This window comes from Dreissena polymorpha, chromosome 1 (assembly GCF_020536995.1).
Source record: "Dreissena polymorpha isolate Duluth1 chromosome 1, UMN_Dpol_1.0, whole genome shotgun sequence".
In the NCBI taxonomy this organism is placed as follows: Eukaryota; Metazoa; Mollusca; class Bivalvia; order Myida; family Dreissenidae; genus Dreissena; species Dreissena polymorpha.
The window spans coordinates 94,937,188-94,953,256 of record NC_068355.1 but is presented as its reverse complement, the minus strand read 5'-3'; the positions used below and the strand labels follow the sequence as shown (position 1 = coordinate 94,953,256).

Below are 16,069 nucleotides of genomic sequence, written 5' to 3'. Positions count from 1 at the left end.
CTCGTTCGCTTACGCAAGTGAACCAGTCACGGGACGGTTACAAGTTATGTAATTTTTTGAGCACTAATACAATACGGAAATATTATTCAAGTCTAATTAAAGAACGCTTATTTCCGGTCAGGATGACACCATTGACTGGTTGTAATTCAATTTACTAAAGACGTCCAGTCAGATACGCATGAATACACCTAAATAATTAATATAATTATAAGTGAAAACCAAAGCAGCTTTAACAAAAATAACACACTTTTATTCTAAGAACTAGCAAATGAAGAACAATGACAGAGAATTAAGAACAGATACAAGCCAAGTCTAAAGAATCATTATCATTAAAAATGAACAAAATTCAGCAAATGCCTTAATGAATGTAAAACAAAAGAAGTTCACAATCTGTCAAAAACTGATATAATTATAAGTTACTGTTAGTCTAGAAGGTGCTTCAATAATCTAGTTTAGAAAATAAGCCAAACTTAACCTAAAGAACACAATTTATGGAGAGTGGGAAACTCCAGTGACTCAAATGTAAAAATAAGAAGAATTAATTAAGTTATTTAAATAAAATAAGAGTCTTTCTAATTTAGAAAATACCAAATAAAAATAATCTAAATAATAAGAATAAGTGAGAAAATAGTGCCAAAATGTCTTGATGCTGGTCTAACAATAATTTAGAGTTTAATTAATTATTTATTTATAACATTTCCCACCTTTTACTGAGAGTTGTTACCTTTTCAAGAAAGCATCAAGAAGTGATTAAATCAGCCAAAACAGCTTGTTTTATACAGTTCTAAGAGCACTGGCAGAACAGTCTATTTTCCCTTGGAAAAGTCCATTTACAGACATTTTGACTGGTTAGAAATATAATCTCTACTCAAAGACTTAAAATATAATACAAACACTCAAATCAACAACGCTATTTAAATTGAACATAAACAACATACGTCTAATAAAATATGCAAAGTCCACATCCATTCAAATATCAAAACAAACCATTAATTAATAATCAATATCTAAGCTCTAGGAAACTCTGCAGGGGATTTTCTCAATGAAGGTTTATCAGTAAAGGTTCTTATTATTGATTAAGTTGCCAAATAATGATAACAAATGTGATAAAACAATAAGTACATATTTACACAAGAAAATAATATCTTAGGTAAGAATGTCCTTAAATAAGAAAAAATATGCATTTTGAAGTATTAGACCTTAAAGTATTTTGAAACCAGGGGTCTAACAAATACCAGAGTTGATCTAAACATAGATTAGGGAGATTGAGTAACCAGGTTAAACAAGGGAGTTAAATACTGCAAACTTATGTACAGGTTGTCTTTCTTTTAGCTATCTCTTAGTCGATAGGCATAAGTACTGATGACTTACTGTTAATTATGAAAAATCAGTGTTATGAAAAATGACATCATATAATTAAAGTTACATAATAATGGCATAATAAAACTAAGCTTTACTACACGTTATTAAACTTTTTTTAAACTTCTATTTACAATACAACAAGTTTATGTCTATCAGTCATTCTGCTTGGGAGGAACATGAGCAAAAAATGCTCATTAATTTCCTAAACTCAATTGTTCGACAAGTTTTCAAATGCGTTTCGGCATATATGTTACTTTTAAAGATTTCCTGAAAAAAATTCTAATCCAGACGGATTATTCCCACTGAACATGTGTATAGTGCCTGATGCGATGTACGCCCACAGTTCTTATAGTATAAATTGTCATGCAATCTTTTCTGGTATTCGGAAATGATTGAACATAGTGTTTGAGTATAAATCAAATTAATAAAATGATGTGTTTACAATAGCTCAGTCATGTCTGGACATTTTATTATAGGACAAATAAAATATATTGAACATGGATACGTTTGGATTATGTAAGTTGAAGTCAGATTTCGAAATGCTATTTCATCAGGTTTTTACTTATTTGGTTGAGCTTGTATTTATTTTCCAGCTTAGTAATTTAATTAAAAAAATATGCTTGGAGCGCATGCGAGTGACGTTATCTCGAGAGCCTCGTTCTTAATGTCAACTAAATGATCGATATCAGGAGACGCTCGCTTTAAGGGAATCGTAAGATATGACAAATCGACACTTTGGGTAATATTATTTACAAAATAACAAACATGTTGCTTATTATACATGTTACACACTGTGTTTTTGTCGTTTATTATCGAAAGTTGTATACACATTGAAACCAAATCAACCTCAGCAAATGTCATTGCTTAAAAGCATGATATAAGATATGCATGTTAATTTTCGGTATGACAGACTATAAGGAAGCGCCTAATGCTGTGATACATATCATTAAGAGTTTAACCAAATCAAGAGCGCCACTATCTCCATATTGACCCGGTATTTGTTGTTGTTCATGCCCATGTAATAGCCGTAGCATTCGTAGCATCGAACTTAAATATTCGACATATATATTAAACTGAATATTAAATTAAAATAACCATTTGAATGCGTGATTACTGAATGTTTAACCTCCGCTGCCGATTGGCAACATTTACGACGAATGAGTTTAACACACATAACTTGCATACTATTGCATTTATCAGCACATCCGCGCGTGCAGGCCTATCGTTCCATATCATCATCAATATCATAAAAGTATAATCAAGTAAATATAACGTTTGCATTAATGTCGACTGTGTTGCATCGCCAAATCGATTTATAATTCAAGTTTTATTAATATGCCGTATGATATGAATATTAAATACAACGTTAGAAGTATGTGTAACGTTAAACGTTCATAACACGCATTATAAAGCGAAGATGTATATGATGAACAGATATGTATGTAAGAAAAAACATGCACCCCTAACCTTTAGATGCATGTAACAGCATACAGTATAAAGAGATCTGATATTGTCGTGCTGTATGCGGTAGCTTTTTAGCGACGCGGTAGAGTTTCTGCCTGAAACGAGAGGTCCTGGACTCAATCCCCATTGTGGTCGGGGATTTGTCTGGCTGGGTAACATAAGCGCCCAACATAAAAAACAACGTATGATTTTCGTTTATCTGACGTCAAGGCAGTTGTAAATTCGTTGCATTACAGTTTTAATGTGAATACAATCGCACACACATTTCGCTTGTACAAGTAAAACATACCTCGTCATATTTTAAGTACACGATATCTCTCCATTTAAGTCTGCGTTGTATTATAGGTCCAAGAAGGTTGATTCGTTTGATATCAAGCAGGAACAGTATCGTGAAACAATTCTGGACTGGTACCAAAATGTATATCTTAAGCTCAGACATGTATAAATTGTACCACTTGGTTAGTGAACAGGTACCCGTAGTGTTGGCGTTGTCTAAAATTGGTTTGTGACCGTACTGTTATTTTCGACTGGCAACAACATGGCATTGCGTATGCTCCGATAGGTGTGTTTTTAATATTATTAAACTAAAAGAGCCCCCATACGATAAGTATACTCTCAAAAAAGCTTTTTTTCATTTACATAAACATACAGTCAATTTGAGTGTTATGAAGATTAGTTTATTGGTGTTTAACATCCAAGAAACAATCTTGCAAACTATGATTTTCATGACGTAAGCAATCGCTTTCTTATGGGACCCGATACGTTTCGCTAAATTAACAAAAACAATCAAATGTATTTAACATGAATAATGTCTAAAAACATATACACATGTTTTTGTCACAGATTGGCATTTAAATGACGTACGAATGAAGCATCAAAACAGCCTTTTTTGGTCAACCTGATTTATTGTCACGTTAAGTAATCTGAACTGGACTACATGCCACCTAGTAAGGGTGATCTATGATACATGTGTCTTCTACTCGATAGATGTTGAACTATTAGGACCGTGTTTGTCAAAAATGTGTACATAAAAACTGTTTGAGAGCAATATTTAAACTTAAACAGTGTATCATCTGCCTGACACCTTAGACAACATAACACGGCATTTTATCCAGTCTGGTTCGATATAAAATATGTTTCTAACGTGATATAAGTAGTTATACAGAAACAAACACTCTTGCTTGTTTTAAATGTAGATAAATATCGGGCAGAAATTTACATCCAATAGCTCGTTGTTGCATCCCTGAGTCCGTGTCACTTGTATCAATATAAATATTTGTCAATATTTGTATAGATTATGTAACTGTCTATTCCCCAAACATGCTTGTGATGCCAAATATCGACCTAATGAGTTGGTATATATATATATATATATATATATATATATATATATATATATATATATATATATATATATATATATATATATATATATATATATATATATATATATCTATATATATATATATATATATATATATATATATATATATATATATATAAAACTTCCCTTCCTTTTGAACAACTGTTTCAAACGACCCAACGACACAAACGACCCAACGACCTAGAAGAGAAGTAATACGTATATAAAAAAATATATGCAGAATGTTGTTTCTCAAGAAATAATGCTTAAAGTATGATTCTCGTGGGAAAAAAACAATATTACATACATTGCATACAAATCAAATACCACCCTTGACTGTATATTTATTATAAGATGTATTATGTAAAAGTCTCATAATAACACATATTGCGTAATGATTGATGTCCTGCGACAATTCAATCACACTTGTAATTGATACCTTTACCGTAATTTTGTCTCAAAATAAAGAGTTAGCAGCCTAATCGTATTTCGGTGAGAAGCGAAATTTAAAACATTTACAACAAAAACACGATGCTGAGGGACCTTTCTTACATGCTTTTTGGGGTTTGTGTACGTTTATGTTGACTATTACAGAATTCACGATCACTTGGTGTTTTTTCAACAATGCCTTCAGGTTTTTAATGGAATTTTATACTAATACATGTTTTCATTCTTCAAAAATTTCAATTTCAATTGGTATGCCATATTTATATTAAGTAAAAAGCGAAACACAACACTATTTAAAGTTATCATGCGTAGGACGTACGATACAGGACTGAATGTTATGTAACGGGTATCTACTAAATCATAGTAGTTACATTCTAATTGTTGAATGTTCAATAAAAACAAATTGTGGCTACCGATGACATATCGATTATCGAGCCTTTTCGCCAATTTACGATTTATTTTATTGTATAGGTGCCCCAGTAATTTGCATTAAACAGAGAGTATAGACTTAATCCGAAACAAATACTGGTGGTTACTAATATATTGTAAGTTCGCATTCTCTTCAATGATTTTTTACAATCACGAATTAATAAACCGTTTTAGTTTGATAAAACAAAATATAAAATGAAATATGATGAATGTTCGTTCGCTTGTTTAAGCATTCTGGACGATGAACGATGATAAGCCCGTATTGCAAACGTTCACTGAGCAGTTATAATAGATAATTTATTTGCGTAGTTCAATGAAATTAATATGTTATGTTTGTGTTTGGAAACTTCGACAAATATCTTATAACTTTGTGTTTAACCTGTTGTGACCCAATGAGTTATTTGGTTCGTTCAATATTTGTAGTTGTTCAATTAAAATGTTCACCATCATGACGTCTACCACAATTAAAACATAATGGAAGATAACAGAAATGCAAACTGAATATAGCACATACGTTTTGAAGAGCTTTTGTAAAGATCAAACACAATTCTAATTTATAAGAGTAATAGCTCCCATCGCAGTTTTATGGGCAATTAAACGTCGGTACATCAAACGACTTTGACGGGGAGCCGAATTGTATATTGGTATGAATAATAATTACTGATGTTTAAAACATAGTTTTAGTAATTAATTTAGCCTCTACCCTGAGTTGAGAGTGAATTTGTTGACATTTCAAAAGTATTCGTCTTTTCACGATGTACAGTCTATTGAAATGTGGATCTAAGCATACATCCTTTTATTATTGTTTTGTTCTGAATGATAGGTATTTCTGATTTTAAGTTTGCTTGTTCTTCAATATTCGCATCTGAAAAGTTTACCTCCAACTCTTTAATTCTTTGTAATAATTTGCTTTCTATAAGTTTTGTTTCTTTTATATAAATAAATAAATAAATATATAAATATATATATATATATATATATATATATATATATATATATATATATATAACCCATTTGAAATAGATTTACCACTTAATTCCATAAGCAGATTGTCGAAAAGACTTAATCACTTGTTTTAAACTGTAATTCACTGTAAATAATTGCATTTATATTTTTATAATTGTAAATGGGCACAGCGTATTGAATTGTAATGTCATCCATATGTTTGTTTATTCCCAAAACATAGAAAATGACTGACAGCAGAGAATTGTTATGTTGTCAAAGACCTGGTCTATGAGAAAAAATTGCTAACAGTTAAGTTTAAAGTAATTATTGAATGTAAAGATTAAATATTTAGTACACTTTCAGTTGCTTTAAAATATTTCAAGAAATCAGATGTGATACAAACTTTACCAAACCTAGCCCGTTGTATTGGATTTGTACTTCGCCATCTTAATTTTTATTTTTGACTGGTTATGTTGACGGAAGTGATCAACAAGATTGTATCATTTAATTAATTCAAAGACTTGATTTCGAGTTTTATAATTATTGACTTTTTTGTAATTAAAGTTATCTAATACAGGATATATAAAACTAAGTTAAAATCGCCACATATAATAAAAGCCTCATTTTCAAGTATTTCAATAACTTCAAAGATATCAGTTAAAAATAAAATGAGTCATTATTTGGTCCATCTAAAGAAAGCAAAGTAAAGCAATATCCGATAACAAAAATGTCAAGTTCAAGAAAATTACCATGGAAATCAGAAACCGAGTCGTGTATTTTATAATATGTGTTAGTGCCATCCTCACTACCACTGTACGACCATCCTCACTACCACTGTACGACCATCCTCACTATCACTGTACGACCATCCTCACTACCACTGTACGACCATCCTCAATACCACTGTACGACCATCCTCACTCTACCACTGTACGGCCATCCTCACTACCACTGTACGAACATCCTCACTACCACTGTACGACCATCATCACTCTACTACTGTACGACCATCCTCACTCTACCACTGTACGGCCATCCTCACTACCACTGTACGACCATCCTCACTACTACTGTACGACCATCCTCACTCTACCACTATACGACCATCCTCACTCTACCACTGTACGACCATCCTCACTACCATTGAACGACCATCCTCACTCTACCACTGTATGACCATCCTCACTACCAATCCACGACAATCCTCACTCTACCACTGTACGGCAATCCTCACTCTACCACTGTACGACCATCTTCACTACCACTGTACGACAATCGTCACTACCACTGTACGACCATCCTCAATATACCACTGTACGACCATCCTCACTACCACTGTACGACCATCCTCACTACTACTGTATGGCCATCCTCACTACCACTGTACGACCATCCTCATTACCACTGTATGGAAATCCTCATTACAACTGTACGACCATCCTCACTACCACTGTACGACCATCCTCACTCTACAACTGTACGACCATCCTCACTACCACTGTACGACCATTTTCATTTCCATTGTACGACCATCCTCACTACCACTGATCGACCATCCTTACTCTACCACTGTACGGCAATCCTCACTCCACCTCTGTACGACCATCTTCACTACCACTCTACGACCATCCTCACTTCCACTGTACGACAATCCTCACTACCAATGTACGACCTTCCTCACTACCACTGTACGACCATCCTCACTCTACCACTGTACGACCATCCTCACTCTACCACTGTACGACCATCCTCACGACCACTGTACGACCATCCTCACTACCGCTGTCCGGCAATTTTCACTCTACTACTGTACGACCATCCTCTCTACCACTGTCCGACAATCCTCACTACCACTCTACGACCATCCTTACTTCAACTGTACGACCATCCTCACTCTACCACTGTGCGACCATCCTCACTCTACCACTGTACGACCATACTCACTCTACCATTGTTCGACCATCCTCACTACCACTGTACGACCATCCTCACTACCACAGTACGGCCATCCTCACTACCACTGTATGACCATCCTCACTACCACTGTACGACTATCTTCACTCCCACTGTACGGCAAAAGTCTCTCTACCACTTTGCGACAATCCTCACTACATCTGTACGACTATCCTCACTCTACCACTGTACGACCATCCTCACTACCATTGTACGTACATCTTCACTACCACTGTACGACCATCCTCACTACCACAGTACAGCCATCCTCGCTACCACTGTCCGACCATCCTCACTACCACTGTACGGCCATCCACACTCTACCACTGTACGGCCATCCTCACTACCACTGTACGACCATCCTCACTACCACTGTACGACCATCCTCACTTCCACTGTACGACCATTCTCACTCTACCACTGTACGACCATCCTCACTACCACTGAACGACCATCCTCACTACCACTGTACCACCATCCTCACTCTTCCACTGTACGACCATTCTCATTCTACCACTGTAGGACCATCTTCACTACCACTGTACGACCATCCTCACTACCACTGTACGGCCATCCTCAATACCACTGTACGGCCATCCTCACTACCACTCTACGACAATCCTCACTACCACTCTACGGCCATCCTCACTACCACTGTACGACCATCCTCACTCTACTGTACGACCATCCTCACTACCACTCTACGACCATTCTCACTCAACCACTGTACGGCAATCCTCACTCTACCACTGTACGACCATCCTGACTACCACTGTACGATTATTCTCACTACCACTCCACGACCATCCTAACTCTACCACTGTACGGCAATCCTGACACTATATCACTGTACGACCATCCTCACTACCACTTACGACAATCCTCACTACCAATGTACAACCATCCTCACTCTACCACTGTACGACCATCCTAACTACCACTTTATGACCATCCTCACTCTACCACAGTACGACCATCCTCACTACCATTCTACGACCATTCTCACTTCCGCTATACGACCATCCTCACTACCACTGTACGACAATCCTCACTACCACTGTACGACCATCCTCACTCTACCACTGTACGACCATCCTCATTACCACTGTACGGCCATCCTCACTACCACTGTACGACCATCCTTACTCTACCACTGTACGACCATCCTCACTACCACTGTACGACCATCCTCACTGCCGCTGTACGACCATCCTCACTACCACTGAAAGACCATCCTTACTACCACTGAACGACCATCTTCACTACAACTGCACGTCCATCCTTACTCTATCACTGTACGGCCATCCTCACTACCACTGTACGACCATCCTCACTACCACTGTACGACCATACTCACTCTACAACTGTACGACCATCCTCACTCTACCACTGTACGACCATCCTCACTCTACCACTGTACGACCATCCACACTCTTCCACTGTTCGACCATCCTCACTCTACAACTGTACGGCCATCCTCACTACCACTGTACGACCATCCTCACTACCACTGAAAGACAATCCTCACTAACACTGAACGACCATCTTCACTACCACTGCACGTCCATCCTTACTCTATCACTGTACGGCCATCCTCACTACCACTGTACGACCATCCTTACTACCACTGTACGACCATCCTCACTCTACCACTGTACGACCATCCTCACTTTACCACTGTACGACCATCCTCACTCTACCACTGTTCGACCATCCACACTCTTCCACTGTTCGACCATCCTCACTCTACAACTGTACGACCATCCTCACTAGCATTGTACGTCCATCCTCACTAACACTGTACGGCCATCCTCACTACCACTGTACGACCATCCTCACTACCACTGTACGGCCATCCTCACAACCACTGTACGACCATCCTCACTACCACTGAACGACTATCCTCACTCTACCACTGTACGGCCATCCTCACTACCACGGTACGATAATCCTCACTACCACGGTACGATAATCCTCACTCTACCACTGTACGGCCATCCTCATCTACCGCTGTACGATCATCCTCTCTACCACTGTACGACCATCCTCACTACCACTGTACGACAATCCTCACTACCACTGTACCACCATCCTCACTACCACTGTACGACCATCCTCACTCTACCACTGTACGACCATCCTCACTCTACCACTGTACGACCATACTCACTCTACCACTGTTCGACCATACTCACTACCACTGTGCGGCCATCCTCACTCTACCACTGTACGACCATCTTCACTCCACTGTACGACCATTCTCACTCTACCACTCTACGGCCATCCTCACTCTACCACTGTACGATCATCCTCACTACCACTGTACGACCATCCTCACTACCACTGTACGACCATCCTCAGGCTACCACTGTTTGACCATCCTCACTACCACTGTACGACCGTCCTCACTACCACTGTACGGCCATCCTCACTCAACCACTTTACGACCATCCTCACTCAACCACTGTACGACCATCCTCACTTTACCATTGTACGACAATCCTCACTACCACTGTACGACCATCCTCACTCTACCACTGTACGACTATCCTCACTATCACTGTAGGACCATCCTCACTCAACCACTGTACGGCCATCCTCACTCTACCACTGGACGACCATCCTCACTACCACTGTACGACCATCCTCACTACCACTTTACGACCATCCTCACTACCACTGTACGACCATCCTCACTACCACTGTACGGCCATCCTCACTACCACTGTACGACCATCCTCACTACCACTGTACGACCATCCTCACTACCACTGTACGACCATCTTCACTTCCACTGTACGACCATCCTCACTCTACCACTGTACGACCATTCTTACTAACACTGGACGACCATTCTCACTCTACCACTGAACGACCATTCTCACTCTACCACTGTACGACCATCCTCACTACCACTGTACGACCACCCTCATTCTACCACTGTACGACCATCCTCACTACCACTGTTCGACCATCCTCACTACCACTGTACGACCATCCTCACTACCACTGTACGACCATCTTCACTACCATTGAACGACCATCCTCACTCTACTTATGCATCAAATACGGTCATCCTCACTCAACCAATGTACGGCCTTACTCACTATACTTCTGAATCAAATACGGCCATACTCACTCTACTCCTGAATCAAATACTGTCATACTCACTTTACCACTATACGGCCATACTCACTCTACCACTGTGCGGCCATCCTCACTCTACCACTGTACGGCCATCCTCACAATACTTCTGAATAATACGGCCATCACACTTTACCACTATACGGCCATCTTCACTCTACCACTGTAGGCCATACTCACTCTACCACTGTACGGCCATACTCACTCTACCACTGTACGGCTATCCTCACTCTACTTCTGAATAATACGGCTATCTGACCTTACCACTATACGGCCATCCTCACTCTACCACTGTAGGCCATCCTCACTCAACCACTGTACGGCCATCATCACTCTACCACTGAACGACCATCCTCACACAACCACTGTATGGCCAGGCCATACTCACTCTACCACTGTACGTCCATCCTCAGTCTGTTCTGAATCAAATACGGCCATACTCACTCTATCACTGTAGTCCATCCTCACTCTACCACTGTATGACCTTCCTCATTCTACTACTGTACGGCCATCCTCACTCTACCACTGTACGGCCATCCTCGTTCTTCCACTGTACGGCCATCCTCAATCTACTTCTTAATCAATAACGGACATCCTCATTCTACAACTGTACGGCCATCGTCACTCTTCTTCTGAATCATATACGGACATCCTCACTCTACCACTGTAGGGCCATTCTCACTCAATCACTGTACGGCCATCCTCACACAACCACTGTATGGTAAGGCCACACTCACTCTACCACTGTACGGCCATGCTCACTCAACCACTGTACGGCCATCCTCACTCAACCACTGAACGGCTATACTCACTCTACCACTGTACGGCCATTCTCATTCTACTTCTGAATCAAATACGGCCATTTCTTTTAACCACTATACGGCCATTCTCACTCTACCATTGTACGGCCATCCTCACTTTATCACTGTACGGCCGTCCTCACTCAACCACTGTACGGCCATACTTACTCTACCACTGTACGGCCATCCTCACTCTACTTCTGAATCAAATACGGCCATCTCTTTTAACCACTATACGGCCATCCTCACTCTATCACAATACGGCCATCCTCAATCTACCACTGTATGGTCATTCTCACTCGACCACTGTACGGCCATACTCACTCAACCAATGTTCGTCCATCCTCACTACCACTCTACGTCCATCGTCACTCTTCCACTGAATCAAGTACGTACTCTTAAACTGACTCAAGTACGATCCTTCTCACTCTACCACTGTACGGCCATCCTCACTCTACCACTGAATCAAGTTCGGCTATCCTCAATCTACCTCTGTACGGCCATCCTCACTCTACCACTGAATCAAGTACGGCCATCCTCATTCTACCACAAAATCAATAACGGCCATCCTCACTCTACCATTGAATTACATACGGCCATCCTCACTCTACCACTGAATCATGTACGGCCATCCTCGCTCTACCATTGAATAAAGTACGACCATCCGCACTCTACCACTGAATCAAGTACGGCCATCCTAACTCTATTACTAAATTATGAACGGACCTCCTCACTCTACCACGATACGCCCATCCTTACTTCACCACTGTGCGGCCATCCTAACTCAACAAATGTACGGCCATCATCACTTCCATCAAATCAAGTGCGCCGCTCTTCACTCTACCATTGTGAGGCCATCCTCACTCTACCATTGTACGACCATCCCCATTCTATAATTGAATCCAGTACGTCCGTCCTCAATCTTCCACTAAATCAAGTACAGCCATCCTTACTCTACGACTGTCCGGCCATCCTCACTCTTCCACTTGATAACCATCCTCACATACCACTGTACGACAATTCTCACTCTACCAAAGTACGGCCATCCTCACTCTACCACAGTACGGCCATCCTCACTCAACCACTGTAGGGCCATCCCCACTACCGTTGCACGGCCATCCGCACCCTTCCACTGAATCAATTACGACATTTTTCACTCTAAAACCGAATCAGGTACGGCCATCCTTACTGTACTACTGACTTAAGTACGACCTTCCTCACTCTACCACTGTACGGCTATCTTAACTCTTCCACTGAATCAAGTTCGGCCATCCTCAATCTACCTCTGTACTGCCATTCTCACTCTACCACTGAATCAAGTAGAGCCATCCTAATTCTACCACAGAATCATGTACGGCCATCCTCACTCTACCACTGAATCACGTACGAACATCTTCACTCTACCACTGAATCATGTACGGCCATCCTCGCCCTACCATTGAATAAAGTACGATCACCCGCACTCTACCACTGAATCAAGTATGGCCATCCTCACTCTACCACTGTACGGCCATCTTCACTCTACTACTGATTCAATGACGGCCATTCCCATTTTACAACAAAATGGAGAACGTTAATCCTCAATTTACCAGTGAATCATGTACAATCATCCTCACTCTACCACTAAATCAAGAACGGTCATCCTCACGCTACCACTGCATAAAGTATGGTCATCCTTACTCTACAACTGCATCAAGTACGGCCATCCTTACTGGATTTTTCGTTATTATTTGATTATTTTTCATTCAAGATGATGTTTTTTTACTAATGTATAGTATAGTCACACTCTAACCACATGTGGTTAAAATATGTTTGCGTGTGAAAACGAAGACCAGTCTTTCGGCTTACTAGATCATTTTACGCATTACTGTATAGTGTGCTGCTCCTTTTCTGATCTGTGTGTTATCCTTTTTTATCTCTGTGATTCCGCAATACATGAAATACATTACTGCACTTCATGAACTTTCAATCAAGCATCTTTTATAATCATGATTCTGCAATCGTGAACAGATATGAAGGAACTGACATAACGGGATAGAGTTAGACATATAGACATTTATTCACCAATGAGTCGCTCTCTGGGAACACTGGGCTTAATGCTTTGGCTTGTATTATCGTCATAGATTAGCTTGTGCATTCCACTTTACCGTAATTGATTTGTCATTTAAAGAAAGTCCCTTCTAAACTACATCCAGTCGATGCGGAGAGTATTATCCCAGACAGCCTGTGCGATACTTTACGCAACTGAAGTAAGTGAACAGGCCTAAGTGATAAGCACAATCAAAAGGAATTCATGTCAACCTCGTGAAAGTAAATAACGTCCTTTTTTGACGATGCTGGCAACATCGTCTAAGGTATGATAACCATCAAATAATTCTTCACAATGGCGACCTATGTAAAAGACCGAGCCAGTCCGATTGAGATAACTCGAATTTTCTAATCGAAATACCTCGACCTCGTTGATTTTCATTGATAACATTCTCCTAGCAGAGTTGTCGTTCGTTTTTCAACATTCAACAATGGCCGCACCCATGGGAGTCTCGAGTCAAAACTTTCTTACTGCATAAATTGGCTTGTTTCGCTATTTAGAATCTGTCATTTATGATATATGAATTATTATTACTAAATCTCCGCTAATGACAACAATGGATGGAATTCGAAGGATATATTCGATGTGAATGGATCACTTTCTACAACAATGGCTTCGCCCATGAGAGACTTGATAACACTCGTGTCAAAACTTTCTTACAGCTTAAATCGGCTTGTATCGCTATTTAGTTATACAACAATAAATGGAATTCGAAGGACATATTCAATGTGAATGAAGCACTTTCTTGATCTCGACAGCTTGACAAGGCAAAACTGGCATACTGATGATACTGGTATTTTTAGTTATCAATTTAAGTCAAATTTTGCTTTATAAATTTTGTACGAGCATTTTGCGACTTATTGAATGGGTATGATACCCGATATCAACATGTCATATGGGATTTGCATATCACCAAGCTGTCCTGAAATACAACATTGATTACAAACTCTTTACTCAAATTACTGGTTTGTATGAATTCTTTCTTCTTTCTATTTAAGTAGTTGATATAATTATAGTCCAAATAATTAGACGTAATTTACCGTTTAGTCCATGTTTATTGACCTCATATTAATAGGAGTAGATATTATGTTAAAGAGGCCTTTTCACAGATTTTGACATGTTTTGAAGTTAGTCATTAAATGCTTTACATTGATAAATGTAAACATTAGATCTTAAAAGCTCCAGTTAAAAATCCAGAATAAAATTCTTTAAAAAAAAGTAGTCCGCAGCAGGGTTCGAACCAGTGACCCCCTTAGTCCTGGAGTAAAAACGCATTAGCCTGCTCGACTATTCTGCCAAGTATAAATGGTTGACGTATTTTATACCTTATATAAGCAAACTCTCCAAATTATTCAATCGTTTCGCGTTGCAACGCTTTATAATTTTTAAATCGTTAAAAGATGCATATACTGGCTATATTAGACCATGGTAAATGTTCAGTTATACTGTTTCCTAAAAATAACATAACTAAAACGAAAATTTGCGAATCCGATACAACTTTTTTCAATTTTTGTCAATTTACCAAAACGTGAAAAGATCCCTTTAAAGTCAAATGAACTGTATCCCAGTAAAAGAGACATTAAGGCGATTGTGGCCAGTTTAGATCCAGTTCAGCCTGCAGTTGCTTGAAAGCTGTTTGCTTAAGAGCGGTTTTCTGACAATGACAAATAGTTTGATTGGATACTGAGTAGACTGCCCTTTTCATGTGACCTGGCTTATTATATTCAGAAGCCTGGTAACTGTTTAACGTTAATGTTACCAATGTGTCAGACCAGGGCCTGGATTTTGAAATCTAGGACATGCATGGTCAGAAGATGTCATTAAAGATTATACATTTTTTTTCAAACACATACAAATGCATACAAATATAAATAGTAAAATGCACTAAGTCAGAAGGCATTTGACTTCGGCTGGTGCCTTGGCACACCAGGTGTTTCGGTTGCAATAGTTTGATGGACTCACAACTTGGATGTGTAGTTACATTATTTACAGTATATCAAACAGTATTTAGCATGAACCAATGATTTTTTCAAACATTAATAATTGATGTAAAATGCTCGAAGGAATAACATT

At 39.1% G+C, this 16,069-nt stretch overlaps 1 protein-coding gene across 1 annotated transcript; it reads left to right on the top strand.

Annotated features, from left to right (window-relative positions):
• Positions 1–7,182: 7,182 nt before the first annotated feature.
• On the top strand, positions 7,183–8,775 carry LOC127838343 (hepatitis A virus cellular receptor 1-like). Its single transcript, XM_052366083.1, has 2 exons — positions 7,183–7,299; positions 8,011–8,775. The coding sequence occupies exons 1-2, from the start codon at positions 7,183–7,185 to the stop codon at positions 8,773–8,775; spliced, it is 882 nt and encodes a 293-aa protein (XP_052222043.1).
• The last annotated feature ends 7,294 nt before the right edge of the window (positions 8,776–16,069 follow it).